Raw genomic sequence first — 17633 nt, 5'->3', positions numbered from 1 at the left:
GTTCGGGATCAGGAGAAAGTACTGCTGAACTCTAGTCTGAGAGTTGTCATGTGTTGGGAGCAGTGAATCTCTTTCTCTGAGACTGTTGTAACGTCATTACTGCCTGACTGTCACTATCTATGTTTATTTTCTTGTGCCCTATAAAAGATGGTCCTCCAGCCTTCAGAGCTGAGAGAGACATCATTGAGACCTAAGCCTGGTGTTGTGGTGTCATTTATTGTCAGAGGTCTGGTTTTCTCTCCAAATCTGCAGATTGATAAATACTTATTAAAATCCAGAACTCAACTGAACTTAGTCACTCCGTTTATGAAGAGACGGACAAAACACTTTCTTCATCAGTACCCATCCTCCTTCTAGCTGTTTTAAGTTAAGGAGGAATCTATGACTGTGTTTAGACAAAAAAACACGACAGCTTTGTCTAAGATCTTGGTTTTAGAGGGAGGCCATTTGGCATTCGGGAATAAACCAGAGAAGCTCAGAGTAGAGGTCATTTCCAAATGTACAAATGGGCTCATTTCTTTTCAATAAATATTGTTGGAAATCTTGTTTATTGTCAGTCTAATAACCCATGACTGTGGTGTGTGTACACAGTATACTGTGAAATCATTGGGCTTTGTCATACTGGAATCTGTATCTGTCATGGTCTTCAGTCAAGCCTAGTTTGTTCCCAAAGATGAAGAACTCAGTTTGGACAACTAAGGGCAGCATAGTCCTAAAATAATCATAAAAAAGTAAACAAACTAAGCAAAGGGTTTCAAATGGAAATATATTATGCTCTGTATGTGGGGATCTCTATGTCAAAACCCTTTATTTTCTAAAATAATAAGAGATTGAAAAGGGAAACCTAAATTTCAGATGTGACGATGAAAACATTTTAAATTGCTATTCGTTTTGGACCCCATCTGAGGATCAACATAGGAGTGATACAACCTAGATCCCACCCGGGAAATTACTCAGTGGCATAAAGTACACATCAACCCTAATTAACAATGGAGAACTACGTCACAGAGGAAGTTGAAACTACAGACGTTTTTTTTCTAAGGAAATCCTACCCTAACCACAAATGTGAGTCACTTTTAAAGGGATAGTTCCCTCAGTAGTATCCTGACCTTGACTTACCCTTAGAGTTCTAGGACATGTTATCAAAATGTAAATTATACATCAGTAGATTAATCCACAATTTCAGAAACTACTGTTAAGTAAGTAAAGTTAGGGTGTTAGTATGTTAGCCTATAAATAATACAAATTGATGCATATTATTTATTGGGCAGGATACAGTGAAGAGACGCATCCTCTTTTATTGCTTCCTAAATGACCATATAACAGTAGGCCCTATCCCATTCCAAACTTTGAGAAATCCAATCTGTATCTTAAATAAATATTTCAGCCGCACTATTGGTGAAAATATACTGTTCACCATCAAAATACCACAGATGTGAACATCATTGTCATGTTCTGGCTCCTTACTTACTGCAGAGCACTTCCAAATATGGATGATACATTCTTGGTCTAATGGTATGTTGTGTGGAGTTATTTTCCTGTCAGTCACACATCTTATTAAAACCACGAGTGTGAAATGTAAGTATCAAATTCACTTTTAAAGTTATTCCTTTACGATAGGCACGAACAAAACGGACTGTCTCTTTAAAAACACGCCCGTTGTACTAACCGGAACACCAGGCTTGAAAGCGACCACCCACAGAAGTATATGATTTTGCTAGTTGGTGGAAGAATATTATCGACTGGGAGACCAGACAGACAATATCTCATCCACATACCGTTGAAATACTAAAAGGGTAAGAACGTATTTACATTCAAATCACAGTTAGCAATGGCTAGCTAGCTTCTTAATAATGTTTAATTTGATACTGTATCTCGTAGGCTACTGTGAGCTGCTAGCACTAGCTAGCTTGCCTGAACTTTCATGACTGAACTAGCGTTAGAGCTAACAGTACTGGTGCAGTGCTACTGTACTGTAGCTGTAGTTTGTAAGTGTCATCGCTAGCTCCAGCCTGTCTTACGAACGATTTGCTGTACTGTTAGAGCTAGCTACGTACTACAATATTCATTTGCTGGCTAGCTAGCCTAGCCGTTAAGATAGTTCAATTGCCAAAGTAGCTCTACCAGTACTTGAACAGAACGTCTATTTTTTTTGTCTATAGGTAGATACGGTTCAAGTACGGTTAGTGAAGCTATAGTATAGCTTTACTAACCGTGAGACTAACCGTTACAGTAACTAAAATACAGTAGTTACTCGCTGGGAACCACCTCGTGTTATTGTGAGCAGTTCCGTGTAGGGAATTCAGTAGAAAGAAAATAATTCCTACATAATTATGCTTCTAACAAGGTTTCTGGATTAAGTTGAGTCACAGTTGGTCATGATTGGTGGAAAGAGACATAGAGCTAGCTGTTTAGTTTTTCAAATGTAATTTTTAGATGCACCACAACAAGCCTAGTTTGCCATCTACAGTAGCTCCCATCATCAGCCTACTAGTATATAAACATAAAGATAAAAACAATCTAGATGCATTAATAGCACCATAGGTATGAAGAAAAAGTTAATTTTGGTTGAACTATCCCTTTACATTCTATTCAGGAAACGGTGTGCAGATTGTGTAAAGCCACGGGGCGTCATCGCAGATAAAGCTAGATGATGCAGTCCATTGATGCACGTCGTTGTTGGTTGTTGGCAAGCGGCCTCTGTCTTGCCTACATGGTTGGCACAGTTCAAGGTTAGTCTTGTTGCCTCTTAAGTTACGAAGTGGTGCGTACTAGTGTCATTTAATCGCTCAGAAAGTGGTGTGTTATAGCCTGTCTTTCCATTTGCAGCACAAGCATGCATCAAACCCGAAGGAGGCCCCAACATGGTATTGTCACCTGAATTCATTGGAATGACAGAATTTGAAGATGGGTCTTCTGTCAGGTTTAAATGTGACACTGGTTATCAAGCCGCTGGAGGGTCTTCGTCCATCACATGCACTAGCGGGCAGTGGAGTACTCTGACAATGACTTGTAAAAGTAAATATTTCTTTCACACCATTATTTCCACACATTACTGAAGCAGTGGATGAGTGGCAACAAGTCGATCATGCACACCTGGATGTACTAATGACGTCAATACTATTTTATTTTAGGAAAGAACTGTGGCAATCCTGGAGAAATTATGAATGGGCGGTTTGACATTACTACGGGGACCGAATTTGGTGACACAGTTGTAGCTACATGCGACACAGGGTTAGCACCATCTCTGGCATATTTTGGATAGTGTAGCAACCTTTACTGGTCAACATTATTTTAATTTAATTGTCAATATGTTTCAGAATAAATAATTACCTGTGGCCTTTTCTGCCCCTTTGTCAGATACAAACTAATCGGCAGTGATCGACGGCAATGTATGGATGCGGGGTGGAATGGCAGAGTACCTACATGTGAAGGTTAGTGGGCAGACAGTGTGCCGCTCACATTTTATACACTCAATCTCTGTCCATATTCCTAAAATGTGTTTTTGTATTCTGCCCTCAGTGTCAAAATGTGGTCGAGCACCTACAGTTGTGAATGGTAAACCGTCGTCGAATGAGGAGTCGTATGACTACGGTGCTGTTATTCGTTACACCTGTAACCCTGGATTCACAATTAAAGGAAATAAAAGCATAGTTTGCAAAGGGGATGAAGTATTCGTACCAGAGCCGCCTCAATGTATAAGTAAGTAACTGTATTGTCCGATTGTGTTTCTGAACAGTGACTGATATATAAAATAAACATATACACACACACACGCACAACAGGGTTTCACAAGTCTGAGACCACATTGGACATTTAATGGGGTACTTGATGACTGAGAAAGCCAAGCATTCTGGGACGTTACAAGAAGCTATTTGGATCTGTGGCAAATCATGCTGGGATACAGTGGGATAACATGGGTCATCAGGTTTTGCACAAACTGGTAGAGCCCATGCATGCTGTCATTAAAGCAAAATATGGACATACTAAGATATTCTGAATTGAATGTACACTTTCCCCCTAAAAACAAAACAAAAACATTATCAAGAGATTATAATTTCTATTGCAAAATGAAAGTATCTTGACTAGGGGTGTCAGACATTTGGAACCTACTGTTTATATAAATGTTCGCCAGCTCATAATTGTCTTCTTTCATGTCTGCAGAGGTTGATTGTCCTGCACCTGACGTTGCAAATGCCATAGTGATTGATGGAAATTCCCCTCCCTACGGATACAAATCCTTTCTTACTTATAAGTGCAAAACTGGATTTGAGATCAATGGAGCAAACAGTATAACATGTGAAATAGAAAGTGAATGGAACCCCCCTATTCCAGAATGCAAGAAAGGTAAGGTTTCTATTCATCTCATTGCCATAAGTTGTTTGTCAAGTTGTTTTGGCTGGTTGTTGCCTGTTTCCCTTTGATTCAGGATTTCCTGTAAATTGTACATTTCTGTAAATTAGTTACTAACATGTCTTAAATTCATAAAATAACACATACTCCACTTTCCAAATTAAAGACTAAAGTTTCATGACTATGTAGCCGGTGTGTGGTGAAACTCACTTTTCAAGTATGTAACAGGCCACCCGTGACAACAAATTGCTAGCTTTTCTTTGGAGTAGTTGGTAGTGGAGGTGCTTGGGAAGTCAGAGGTGGTAAGTTCGACCCCTGGTCAGAGCGGACAGTGCCTCTGACAGAACTTGCAAGACCACGTCTGTTACAACTATATTTTGCTAAAGTTCAGGTAAAGATGAATTGATGGGTTGAAGATGAGCTGGGTATTCTGTTTCCTGGAGTAAGCAAACTTAGTGAAGGGAAGCCATTTCTGATCATCTTATGGTCTGGTAATCAGCTCATCTGTCATGCACGTCTTCTGCTGCCTCTGCCTTCTAATCATTATTACAATGCCTTCTAGACCAGGGGTGTCGAACTCCGGTCCTCGAGGGCCGCTGTCCTGCATGTTTTAGATGTTTCCCTGCTCCAACACACCTGATTCAATTAAAAGGGTTGTTATAACGACCATTCATTCGAATCAGGTGAGCTGGATCAGGGAAACATCTAAAACATGCAAGACAGCGGCCCTCGAGGACCGGAGCTCGACACCCCTGTTCTAGACTGTACCACACACCACAGTTGCTGGCCGAGGTTTTTTAAGTTAAGGAATATCAAAGCTATAAATGACATTACTTAAAATATTGGGAAGACAGCAGGAGAGTTGCCAAAGACAGTGCCATAATTGTTTCCCCTGCTTTTGTAGCCCCTCCACCAACCACTACCAAAGCCAGTCCTACTCCTACTACCACTACCAAAACCAGTCCTACTACTACAAGGAAAGGTAGAGTCCTTATTTAAACTTAGAGTTTACCCCAAACGTTCGTGAAGCTAACTTTGGGTGAGACTGGCTTTTAACGGTCATCTTTTTTCCCTGATATAAAACCAATTTAGACATTTTACAGCTTTAGAGCAACATATTGTATAGGACCATTGTTTTGTGAATGTCAGATCCTAAATGACCTCACACAAAGTGAGGGTCAGACATTTAATCATTTACCATTTCCTTGAAATCTAAAAAGGATAATTTTGGAGGAAGGGAATGTTTTCTTTCATGACGTGATACAGGTGATTTGTAAAGAACCTATATTATGTTGTGATAAGACCTAACAACCTACTTCTGGGCTTTATCAACCCCTGCTTTGGCAGTGTTCCCTTTTCATCAAATGTTATTGTGGAATTGTATTCACCCTGCCACTTCCATCCTACACACTGTGTTTGGTGCTGTAGGTTGTTCATCACTTCATGCTGTATATGTATATCCTAACACTTCTTCTTCTTGCTACAGTTCCTGTTCCTGATCCTGATCCGAAGCCTAGTAAGTTCTGATCAAGCCCATATTTTGATTCCTTTTCAACTCCATGTGAGCAATGCTCTTGTGCCTAACTGCTTTTATTTTCCACTCAGACATTGGAGTCATTGTCGGGTCGGTTATTGGCACACTTGGTGAGTTTCTTTTTTTGCCCCTTAACTGTCTGAATAAAAGATGCTTCTGTGATTAATGGTTTATTATTTTTAATTGACAAACATTATTAGGATAATATTGGAATTTGGAAAATCAGGAACATTAAGTAAATGTTTGGAAATGTATCCAAATAATAGCTTGTTATTATTATTATTAATAATAATAATAACAACATTAATGGCTCACTATGTTGAACGTGTCCCTTCCCATTCAAGCTGTTGTTGCAGTTGCCATTGTGTGCTTTTTTGCATACAAAAAAAAGGGGTAAGATACAATTTCGTAAATAATCAACTACTCTTTTCAGTCAGAGCTCCTCCTTTGCTTTGCTTTTGTGTATGCATCTCCTTATCATTCTTTCTCTTTGGGATGCTGTTTTCTGCTGAAGGCTGCTTGCTGTATATTTTAGAGATCTTTCTTTTGCAGAGTTAATTTCTCTTATTATTTACACAATAACAAACATGATTGATCCAATTGAACCGAATTGCATGTTTAAATGCCATCTTGCTAATAGTCCTGAACTCCTGAGTGGTGGTTTTGATCATGTTGAGTTGTGGACAGTCCCAAACCCTTTTTTCAACACTGTTCATATAAAGACAACTGTCACCATGATCAGTCACCTTTAATTACAGCTCTCGGGCTGGGTACTCTGGCAAAGTGGCCACCAAGTAACAACAGGAAGTTGTAGCACCCTTTGGCCATGGTAAGATGGACTTCAGATGACTGCCAGATCAGTGCAATCAAAATGAGTAACTGAATCTAGCTTAAATATGCTATTTGAAGTTTTTTTACAGATGATGAGATCATAAACATTCAACTGAACACAATGCTGATCACCACCTTGTCAGATTCGTTGTTCCTAGTAATGTAATCATGCTTGTTACAAACCTCCAAAATCCAACAAATCTAACCTTTGTGTCACAGGTCCACCGGGCATTGAGAGAAAACACAGATCTTTAATCCATAAATCTAATTCATCCATCTTGTTGTCTTTTTACAGTACAAAGCGCAGCAGTCCTCCTATTGATTCACTATAGCTTCCTGTGAGCTTCAGGGAGAGAGATGGCTCCTTCTGCATCTGATCTTGAATGTGTCCCGTTCCCTGGCAGCAACCTCCTCCACAGCTTTAAGACAACAAATCAGAACCCACCACATATATTCAACAGCCATATTGAATAGTTTGGCTCATGACCTTGGCATTTGCACACAATCTGTATGATGTTATGGTTTACACAAATCTACCATCGTTCGATACACATATCCATCTCTCATCAGTCAAAAGTTAGTTAATAAATACAACCGTTTCAGTAATCCATAAAAGTGATGTGGATGCAAATGAGGTAACATCTGAGGTCACATTTTTGGCCTGTATAAGTTCCTATCCACCCACCAATGATTCAGTCGTCATCATAGGTGGACTGAAGGAAAAACTTGTGGGGGGAACGTAGCCATCTGTATGTAATGTTTCTCATAGTCAGAATCAGTTTTATCCGAGCTCCCATATAAATATAACAATGTATTTAATGCTTCCAGGCTACGCTTGTACCGCTGGCTGCCTGACATACAACTAGTATTTGTGCCTGCTGTAAAGTAAGTGAAGGAAAATATATCTCTTACTATTTTAACACGACTAGTTGTGCAGAGTCATGTCTGCAAGATGCATTTAATATCAAGAAAATAGTTGTCAAAATTGTTTGTATGTCTTGCCGCAGTGTAATTTAAATACATACATGACATAGATTGTCCTTGCACTTTAAGGGGTAAAGCACCTATCTAGCAGTTTATTCTGGGCACCTTACTTATTATTTGAATTCTGAACATAATGTTTGTGCATTGATACAGTAATAAAATAAATTTAAACAAATCTAATTTAAAACATTTGGATTGAATTGAGTGCTTAAGTTCTTGTCATGCAAAAAGCAACCAAAAAAAGCTTTAACATAAGGGCCACCCGCTATCCACAATGAAATATCCTCCTTTTCCAATAGCCTTACAAAATGAAAGTTTTTAACCGAAGTGTTGCAGTGGTTCCTTGTTGATGCTGAACCTGCATTGTGAGACCTGATATGTTCTATTAAGTGTCCAAGAAGGACGCTGGAGTTGGCTGTTCTGGGTCCTTCAATATGTCTTATCCATCAAATAGCAAACCGTGTATAGTTGTACCATTTCATTTTGTACTTGAGACATTACCACTGGGACACAATGTATATTTGTGTTATTAAATGGAAAGGTAATTATTTGCTGCTCTGATGAATAGATTTGTGAAATTTAGGTGACTTTTTGTTAGCAAAACCAGTATTGTGTGGAATGTGGAGGGGGGGGGGGGGTGTGGTGGTGATGAAGCTGTAGTTGGATCACCTCATTTCATTATGTGCTTCACCCTGTATTTTACTTGACTAATACAAATAGTTGAAGTAAAACTTTAAGGAAAAGGCAAAACGCCAAACCACTTTAAATTTGGGATACATGCCGGATGATTCAATCTTTTTTGTTATATAATCAGTTCTTTTGGAGTATTGCATTGTAGCGGCCTCAAAGGCTGGTGCTTAATCACTTGTGAGTTTCAGCAGCTTTACACTTGTGCATTTATTTGGGGTTTGTCCAAGTAAACCAATCAATAAAATTGAAATAATTTACAAGTAACATGTTGCTGTTTTGTTTCACTTAATGACTAAATAAAACTTGACTGTCTCTCATACAGCAAACAGATCTTACTATTACAGATTCAGTCCTTCTGAGGTCCAGAAGAATTTGTCCTTCACTGTAACCGATTTCAAATGGTGCTAGAAACACAACAAGACTCTGAACACTAAAAGAAATCGGTCAACCTTGGAGAAAGGACAGAGCTTAGGTTTGAGCTGGTAAGCTGACCTGAAAGTCTGTTCGGCCAGCAAGGAGAAAGGGTTTTCTCAGGAGATGATCTCTCGATCTGTGGCTGGTGTTCCCAGGAAGGAGTACTGACCTGCTGATAGTGTTCAGGAAGGAGTAGTGACCTGCTGATAGTGTTCAGGAAGGAGTAGTGACCTGCTGATAGTGTTCAGGAAGGAGAAGTGACCTGCTGATAGTGTTCAGGAAGGAGTAGTGACCTGCTGATAGTGTTCAGGAAGGAGTAGTGACCTGCTGATAGTGTTCAGGAAGGAGTAGTGACCTGCTGATAGTGTTCAGGAAGGAGTAGTGACCTGCTGATAGTGTTCAGGAAGGAGTAGTGACCTGCTGATAGTGTTCAGGGAGATCCAGAAGGAGGAACTTCCCACCCCAAGAACACTGATTTCAAATGGTGCTAGATAGATGACAACATTCTAAGCCACCATCTGAAACCAGCTTCCAAGGGGAGTATTGTCCAGGGTTAGCTTGATCCTCAGAAACAGCACAGACTTTGATATGGAGGGAGGGGGGGTTCAAATGAGACATCAGGGTTAGTTTTCATATTGACAAAACAAACATTGGTATGTGTCTGTAATCTCATGTTATGTACACCAAGTATCATGCTTCGATTAGGAAATACAACGCTAGTCATTTGTTAATAATCCATTGACAGAGTTCATCCCATTCCATTTAAATGTGATACGACCATTCCTTTGTGGTGTTGTTATCTCAACCTACTACGACCCAACCCGCCCTACAACCCGCTGTAACTTTGTACCCTGGGTTGTCCCTGGAACAGTCAGACTTCTGTCGACAGAAAGCTCTGTGATTCATAGCATGCGACATGTTTACAACATTAGAAAAAATGCATCACAATGTCAAGTTCCAAATACTAACACCCACTGATAATGATTCACTTCCTGGTGGAATAGCTCACCATAAGACCTCAACGTTCCTACCTCAGCTCTGATTACACAAGACAGCACACAGGATTTTCAGTGGCAATGGAATAACTAACTTGGGGATAGTGGAGGTTGAAAACCAGTCTCCTTTACATGGTTATTTTCCTTGATACCTGATATGAATAAGCATATCTGTTAAGAGATGATTCTTCTGCCACATGCCCACTCTATTCATTTCTAAATGGCTCCAATGAAGAAACCCTGTCTGACTACTACTCTTCCCCTGATGTTGAACCAAAGAAATTGCACTTTCAATCCGGCAAAGAGAGCGATGGCACAGTAACTCTGTGAAGGTGTGTCACGGACAGATAATAGCCAACTCACTGTCTGTGAACTCATGCCAAACGCTTGGGTCAAGTGCATTCTTGTCAAAGGTATTTTTCCCTACACCCCCTATTTTAATCTAATCATCTCTCTGTGACTACGGCAACAAACACACCTGTGTGTCAAAAACTCTGGCCAGCATATCTTCTACCTACTCTTACCTTTTTCAAATGCATGTTTACATTAATTAGGAAAATGGAAGTACAAAGAAGCCCTTAGAAGTCTTAAAAAAAAAAAAGAGACTACATCAGAGTTCCAGACAGGATAGACTCAGCCATGTTCTCAGGAAGGGCATGGAGGGAGTGTTTGTGTGTGGGGAGGGGTTCACGTTATACATGTGTGGTTCCTTCCTTCCCTAGCAGCTTATCTCTATGGTTGTGTGTTACCTGTTTGCCATGGACCTGTTGTGCAATGTTTATTAAATATTTAAAGGGACAGGGGCTTTAAAAACCCACAGATCTAACCCTGACCGACATTAACTTGAACATAGAAACACAGTTTGGTATCCACAAAGATATCACCTAAGATTATTGATCAGTCAAAGGTTTACACACAGATGCAACTTGAACAAGTATTTGGTCTACATGAAGAATTTGTCTATGCCAGACTATATTTCCAAGAGCTACATAAGAACAGATAGCAGCAAAGTAACTTGGCATGGGCTTCCACAAAGTGTAACTACTCATCAGGCTATATGTTGTGTGTACAGCCATTAACAGTGGCAGTCTAATGGTCTCCTGTGGATAACTCATTCATAAGAAATGACCACTTGTGAATGCCGACTGACAGCTCCAACCTTAAGCCCAGTCCTGCGGACAGTTATCTGTGCTGTGTGTGCCTGTGTATGACATAGAGAGATGAGTGTCTGTTTGTGAGACAGTGAGAAGGCAAGAAAGAAAGTGATAAAAAAGTGCTAAAAGAAAACGACCTAAATGTCTGTGTGCTACAGAGAGAGATCCGGGTAGTGTTTGTGTGTGTGTGTGTCAGAGAGAGAGAGCAGCTACAGAGAGAGATCCAGGTAGTGTTTGTGTGTGTGTGTGTCAGAGAGAGAGAGCAGCTACAGAGAGAGATCCGGGTAGTGTTTGTGTGTGTGTGTGTCAGAGAGAGAGAGCAGCTACAGAGAGAGATCCAGGTAGTGTTTATGTGTGTGTGTGTGTCAGAGAGAGAGAGCAGCTACAGAGAGAGATCCGGGTAGTGTTTGTGTGTGTGTGTGCGTGTGTGTGTGAGAGAGAGAGAGAGCAGCTACAGAGAGAGATCCAGGTAGTGTTTGTGTGTCTGTGAGAGAGAGAGAGCAGCGCAGTGGCAGCTGCAGTGCAGACCATTAGCAGACACGGAAGTTGGAATGCCATCTTCTCAGAACGTTCTGGACAAGCCCTGTCCCTGTGCCAGACAGTCAACCTTCACCCTCCCAGAGGTGCATCGGAGGACGGAGAGACCTGTCGAAAAGAAGTCAGTGCTTAGGCAGTAGCATCAAAGGAAGCAGAGAAGCATCCCGGAATCATCCAGCATGAAGACATCTGGGACATGATAGTAATATAACTACATGCCCACACACACACACACACACACAAGCAAAGACATGTAAGCTAACATGCACACAGACACATACATGCATACACACCCAAAAACACACATGCATAGTCGTACACACCATGTCAAATAAAAACATGTTTTTCTGCTCTCTATTACTGTCGGTTGTGCATCTATAGAGATACACAACCAACAGTAATAGTGCTTCTACAATACAAAATAATACAAATGCAATGGCCTTCACCTGCTTGCTAATTGTCGTAAAATCACATAACATGGCTGTGCTGCTTCTAAAATCCAGAGGGGCTCCTTCCAGCCAATAGGAAGCCAGCTCTTGCACTCAGACCTCTGATGCAGCAGCTTTAAGAAGTCCATTGCATGTGAATTGGAGAGCTGCCAGTGCAGAATCACTAAGAGAGCAAGGTAAACAACTCAGTCTCTGAGTTCCCCTTTGTACTCTCTCTTATCAAGATCCATGACATTTAGACCTCTTCACAGCTCCCTCCTGCACAGAAAGTGTGTATATGTATGTTTTAGATAGAGAGAGAGGGGGGGGGAGAAAACACATAGAACCAGCCGCGGTCTGTTCAGTCCAGCCCCGACGACTGCGTCACTACCTACGGCTGTACTAACTACGCAGAAACAAACGTCTCAGAGGGTTCGCCTAAAGCCCAATGGCCCTGCAGAGAGGAAACAACAAATCACATGACACTGCCCAGGCTCCAAACAGGTCTGAATCAGCCAGTTCCCTAACAATAACATACAAGCAGAGGACCAGGTCCTCTAGTGCCAAGTCAGCCACATCCTACACTGTCAAACCCACTCTTAGGGTAAACCCCCAACTAGGCACAATGGAAGAATCCCATACTCATATTCTGCATTGCAACATAAACGGATGTTTAGGCCGGCCAAAATAACATAACAGGGATCTCAGGATGACGCATTACTTCTTACCTGCCCATATGTAGACACATACTGTCTCCACTTCACATAGGCGTCAGATAAGCTTCATATTTGTTCCTACGTAGTCATGAGGGCAGTTGTCATATATCCTTCATATCTATAATTATGCATTTGTAATGAACCTTCCTGGTCTAATCACTGATATCCAAGAACACTAGTCGATTACCTCAATAGTTCTTCTAAAAGGCTCCCCAATGCGCTTTGTCTGGATAATAGGGAACCTTCCAGAACGTTATGTCGTTAACCCCTTCGCCACACCTCTGCCCACCCCTAGCACACAATGCCACCAAAAAACACTCGGGTCCGGACCAAGAGAATCGTTGTTCAGCATCCATGTTGGACGTGTCTGCGATGCCAGCTTAAAAGTACTGGAATCACTCAGACGAAGAGGCTGAGGCTCACATCAACACCAGCGATGAAAAGGAGGAAGAGGAGGAGGAGGAAGAGGAAGAGGAGGAGGAAGAGGTTGTCCGAAGCTACAGCAGCCACCCTTAAGCCGATGACTCTGGGCTTCAATTATCTTAGCTTATGTTTTCCCTTTCGATGTGAAAAAGTGACGTAGCACGCATTCCCAAATCTCTCTCCCTCACTCTCTTCCCCCGTCTCCTTGTCTCTCTCCCTTGCTCCCTCCTTCCCTGCCTCTCTCACAGACGCACTCACTATTTTCATCTTGTTGCAACAGCAGAATTGCTCCCATAGACTGCTAGTTCGTACTGACACAAATATACACAGACAGATCAGACCTCACACGCGCGCGGGCGCACGCACACAGTCACATGCGCGCGCACGATCACACTGTTCCTCTCCTTCGGTATGACGCAGCACTTAATTCTCTGGTGTTTTTCTCCCTCTGTTGTGGCTACACAAACGAAGGTTCTTGAACAACTCGATCCAGCAACACACACACACACACAGACACCCCCCACACACATAACTCGGCGCAGGGCTGCAGTTAAAGGGACACTGTCTGCCACCTCTCCCTGCCCCACACAGTGACGCTGCCATGTCCCCATATCCCCCCGTGTCCCTTTTCAATTGGGTCTTTCGCCATTTCTCTCTCTCTATCCATCTCTCTTTTTAGCTGTTTGTATAGCTCTGGTACTCTGGGCTCTCCTGTCACCTGACAACCCACGGATTTTAAAGGCACATCACCGGATTCTGTGGAAGTTACATAACAACTTAGATGTTAGTTTTTTTTGCAGTGCGTTTGGTTTCCTGTATTCTGTCATGTAGTACATATTTTTGGTCGATGCTCTTTAGGGGAAACACAGTTCAGTTTGAGCCCGTGCAGTAGAACCGGATGCAGCAACACTCCTTTTCCTGTTCCTGGCACCGCTCTGTATCATAGAAGACGACAATGCCCATTTCACAACCACTAAAACTGCCATGTCAAAGCTAGCTTTCTTCTATTGCTCATTTGTATCATAATCAGGTCATAGCGTTTCTGTTGCAAATCCAAATGTATTTGATTGAATGGGTCAGGTGATAAAAGAACTTCTGGAGCATAGTGTGTCTTTAAAGGGATTATCTCCTTGTCTTAAAATAGTCAGATTCTCATGTCTATCACTTCCTTTGCACACATACCTTCTTCAGCTGTTTATTTTCCATTTTCATTCAGTCTGTGGTTGGTTAACATGAGTCTAAAGAAGAAAAATACAAAACAAGTATTGTTTAAAATGACTGTGACCTCTATTAGAGGAGAAAGTACGCAAAAGCTGGAAGGGCCACTAGTGTTTGTTTCTGCTTTTTCTTTACCACCTATGCCATAATGGTGGTCAGAGGTCATAGGCCTGTCACCCAATTGTGCACCACAAACCAATGAATAATCTTCGAAACAATTCACTTTCTTCATAGTCTGCTCTGACTCACCTCACAACAATGTGAACGATGATCTGCAGTTATGAAACACTCAAGGCATTCATTGTGATAATACCTGGTTGACAGTCAACGGACTTTCGAACCCTCCTACACCACAGCACCACATGACACAGTGGGTTACCATGATAATGGTTTGGCTCATTAAATCTGCCATCTGCTGGCCATAACTCAAGTGCATCTGTGGGTGGAGTCAAAGCTCAAGAGGAGTGGGTACCGCTTTGTGCTAAAACATCTAACTGGACTTCAAGAGGTTGCAAGTTCCAACCCCCTCTGTCTGTTTTGGATCAAATCATCTGCTAACATGTTATAATTAAAACAACAGCAAATAACACATTTCTATTATCAAGAGTAAACCAGGGATTTATTGCTTAGCCTTACTATCTGTACAGCTGAGGTACAGCTGGCACTGTTTAGCCTCAGAAGACAGGGGTGGCCAGAGAGACTACGTGTACAAGCCCACACTCCCACCCCATGCCCCACCAGACGGGAAGAATTAGCATCAAAGCTTGTTATCTCTGAGGAGACTCATACTAATCCAGAGTATTGATTACAGAGTGGAAGATCTGGTTCTGTTGTAGTGCACTGTCTGGTAGCTAAGATAAGACTGGAACTCCAACTTCTTCCAGTCGCCAACACTGATGCCTTCCTGTGCTGGGTTAGAGATGGTGTTTGGTAACTTCTGTTTTTATCTATCAACCTTCATTCTGTGGTCACTGTTTATTTTAGCCATACATGCTCAACTTCCTGTTCTCACCAACATGTCAGAACATGACTCTTGGTCTCTGATGCAACAATAGGTTTCACTCTATGTACATACTGATAATTTAATTGGCATCAAAGACTGATTTATATTTTTTGGATAGATTGTGTGATTCATGTAATGTTGGGTAGAGCTACTTTACAAAGCAATGTACCGGTAATGGTTGTTTCCTTTTGTAAATATGCTCTGATGTTGGTATGGCAGGTGAGGTTATAGCCATTTGGTTGGCTGCTGGTAGCCACCAGTTGTTATGTAAACATCAGCACTAACGTTGGGTGTTATCTGTTGGGTGTAAGCTTATAAACTTCAGGGGAAGAACATTTTAAGTAGCAGAGTAAAAATGTGTGTAGATTAGTTGCAGACTCAAATTAAGTACCGCTTGATAAATACAAGTTTGAACTTGTTTAGCACGTGATGTATGGTCTGGGAGAATGAAATTAATCAAATCATGTATTATTGCCCTACAAAAACGTATCTTACCCTATAAATAGGCCACTAATAGATGTGTACACAGAGGTGAGGAACATGACAACGTGGACTGGGCCTCCATTGACGCCATTTTCATTTAGGATGTTTGAGGTCATTTCGTCTGTTATTAAAGAGATCAAGGCAGGCCCTACTTTCCTAAAATAATCGTAACCCCTGTCTATATGAGCCTCTCAATCTGCACACGTACAAACTAATACAACACTTGCATCAGGATACATTGATTTTGAACATTTGTGGAGTGCCCCATAATTCGATTTCAAAGACTTTTAAATGTTATTTTAGATTACGTATTAATAGTTCAGATGAAATTCAGGGCAGCAGAACGGCGCCACTTAGTGTTAAGCAAGAGTAGTGCATTTGGGTGTTTGTTTACATCATCTCCAATTAAAGTGCGTATCACATCTACCAGGCTCAGGTTAAATGTTGTCTCGATCAGAAAAACTGAATTTATTAGGCCTATCTATAGGCTAATCCGTATATAAACGCGATACATTTGATTGTGCACTCTTTTAAAAGTAAAATAATGTTAGGAATGTACTCTCATACTATAATTACTGGCATCGCAATAAGAATATAGCCTCGATGTGAATATCTTCTCAATAAATCGTCCTGTTGAATATGCGATGTCACTATTCCAAGTGAAGCACCCCTACACATACTCAAGACGTGCATATTTGGCAATCCCTCCCTGACGCTGCTTCCAGCACACCTTTCTAGCGCAGCATCCCATACCCAGCCACCTCTCACCGACCCCACCCTCGACATGTTTTGCCCTGTCCCAGTTTGCCTGTTTATCCAGGATCATATTCTTAATGCGGATACAACTTAAAGCATTCGATACCCTACGCGGTTTCGCATGCAACACAAAACAACATCGTTCAAATAAAGACAATCAGGATACATCCTATACTATTTAGAAATTATAATGTTGAGTCACGGTACCTACCGTATAATATAATACAATCTGTGCGAAGTTGGTTAAGAGATGTTTATTGTAGTCCGATATGTATGGGTGAAGCAAGGATAAACAGTAGCCTACTCATTAGCCCGTGATCCACCTGGCGCCCCCGTAGTTTATAGGCCACTAGTTTTTTATTAGGACTACTGGCATTCCATCATTTCAGTCCAAACGTTTCCCTTTAACATGGTAAATGTAATCCATCGCATTTTCAACACTGCCACCTTCAATCCCCGCCCCCTCACACACCCCCGCTTCTGGATTGGATCATGTACCAAAACGCACCGCTGCGTGCTAACCTCCTCCTGCGTCGCTCATATCACATGCTTTTGACGCATGTTTGTTTACAAACAGGCCGACACGTTAAACCAGCAGCCCTAATTCGATTTTGCTGGCCATATAACAGTAAACAAGAACGTACCTATAATTGCAAAATACAAAACATCATATATTTTGTGGAACTGAACTGGCTGATTGGCGGGACATGCTATCGGCATGAATGATGATTTGACGTGATGTGCTGATTATATTTCTGATTGGCTGGTAGTCTCACGGCAAATGAATCAGACTTGAGAGACCTCTGGCAGGTTGCAATATAGCCACAGATTTACTCAACTCTGGGTTGCAGATGCCTCTTTGTGCTCGAGACATGACCACAGCAGGGGGCGTCCTAACCTAAGTATAAGTAGATTGGGACCAGGGTAAAATGCTCACCCTCTCTTACTCTGTATCTCTTTTCGGTCTGTTGTTCATAGTGTTACTTGATTGCGTTGCTAAACTACCTTACAGTCATAGTCAATGTTTGTAATACTGAGTGGAATGTAACAATATATTGTAAAAAATATGTCTGCAAGTTAATACTGCCAGTGTAGCCTAGAACAATATGGAAAA

General features: G+C 41.4%; 1 protein-coding gene and 1 long non-coding RNA gene across 7 annotated transcripts; one reads left to right on the top strand and one right to left on the bottom strand.

Annotated features, from left to right (window-relative positions):
- Window positions 1-1664: 1664 nt before the first annotated feature.
- LOC124480638 (C4b-binding protein alpha chain-like) lies at window positions 1665-8656 on the top strand. 6 transcript variants are annotated; one of them, XM_047040151.1, is made up of 13 exons: window positions 1665-1796; window positions 2597-2732; window positions 2830-3018; window positions 3135-3234; window positions 3361-3434; window positions 3523-3702; window positions 4165-4347; window positions 5258-5335; window positions 5840-5869; window positions 5959-5997; window positions 6232-6280; window positions 6646-6716; window positions 7014-8656. In XM_047040151.1, the coding sequence occupies exons 2-12, from the start codon at window positions 2651-2653 to the stop codon at window positions 6683-6685; spliced, it is 1044 nt and encodes a 347-aa protein (XP_046896107.1). In that variant the 5' UTR covers window positions 1665-1796; window positions 2597-2650; the 3' UTR covers window positions 6686-6716; window positions 7014-8656. The 6 variants fall into 6 exon arrangements, with proteins under 6 accessions (XP_046896107.1, XP_046896110.1, XP_046896108.1 ...); XM_047040154.1 differs by lacking the exon at window positions 5258-5335 and having other exon boundaries at window positions 1666-1796; XM_047040152.1 differs by lacking the exon at window positions 6646-6716 and having other exon boundaries at window positions 1666-1796.
- Window positions 8657-11398: 2742 nt separating this feature from the next.
- On the bottom strand, window positions 11399-16967 carry LOC124480841. The gene is made up of 3 exons (XR_006957583.1): window positions 16731-16967; window positions 14242-14297; window positions 11399-11600 (listed from the first exon to the last, which is right to left on the bottom strand). It is a non-coding gene; the product is annotated as an uncharacterized LOC124480841 (long non-coding RNA).
- Between the last annotated feature and the right edge of the window lie 666 nt (window positions 16968-17633).

Source organism: Hypomesus transpacificus, chromosome 18, assembly GCF_021917145.1.
Source record: "Hypomesus transpacificus isolate Combined female chromosome 18, fHypTra1, whole genome shotgun sequence".
NCBI classification, from domain to species: domain Eukaryota; kingdom Metazoa; phylum Chordata; class Actinopteri; order Osmeriformes; family Osmeridae; genus Hypomesus; species Hypomesus transpacificus.
This window is presented reverse-complemented; position numbering and strand designations above follow the sequence as displayed.

What these genes read in the sequence shown, in the direction of transcription:
- LOC124480638 (XM_047040151.1), top strand. Translation starts at nt 2,651, where the DNA reads ATGATGCAGTCCATTGATGCACGTCGTTGTTGGTTGTTGGCAAGCGGC. An exon ending in AGAGCCGCCTCAATGTATAA is followed by an intron (nt 3,703 to 4,164) that starts GTAAGTAACTGT and finishes TCATGTCTGCAG; the next exon opens with AGGTTGATTGTCCTGCACCT. An exon ending in TATTCCAGAATGCAAGAAAG is followed by an intron (nt 4,348 to 5,257) that starts GTAAGGTTTCTA and finishes CTGCTTTTGTAG; the next exon opens with CCCCTCCACCAACCACTACC.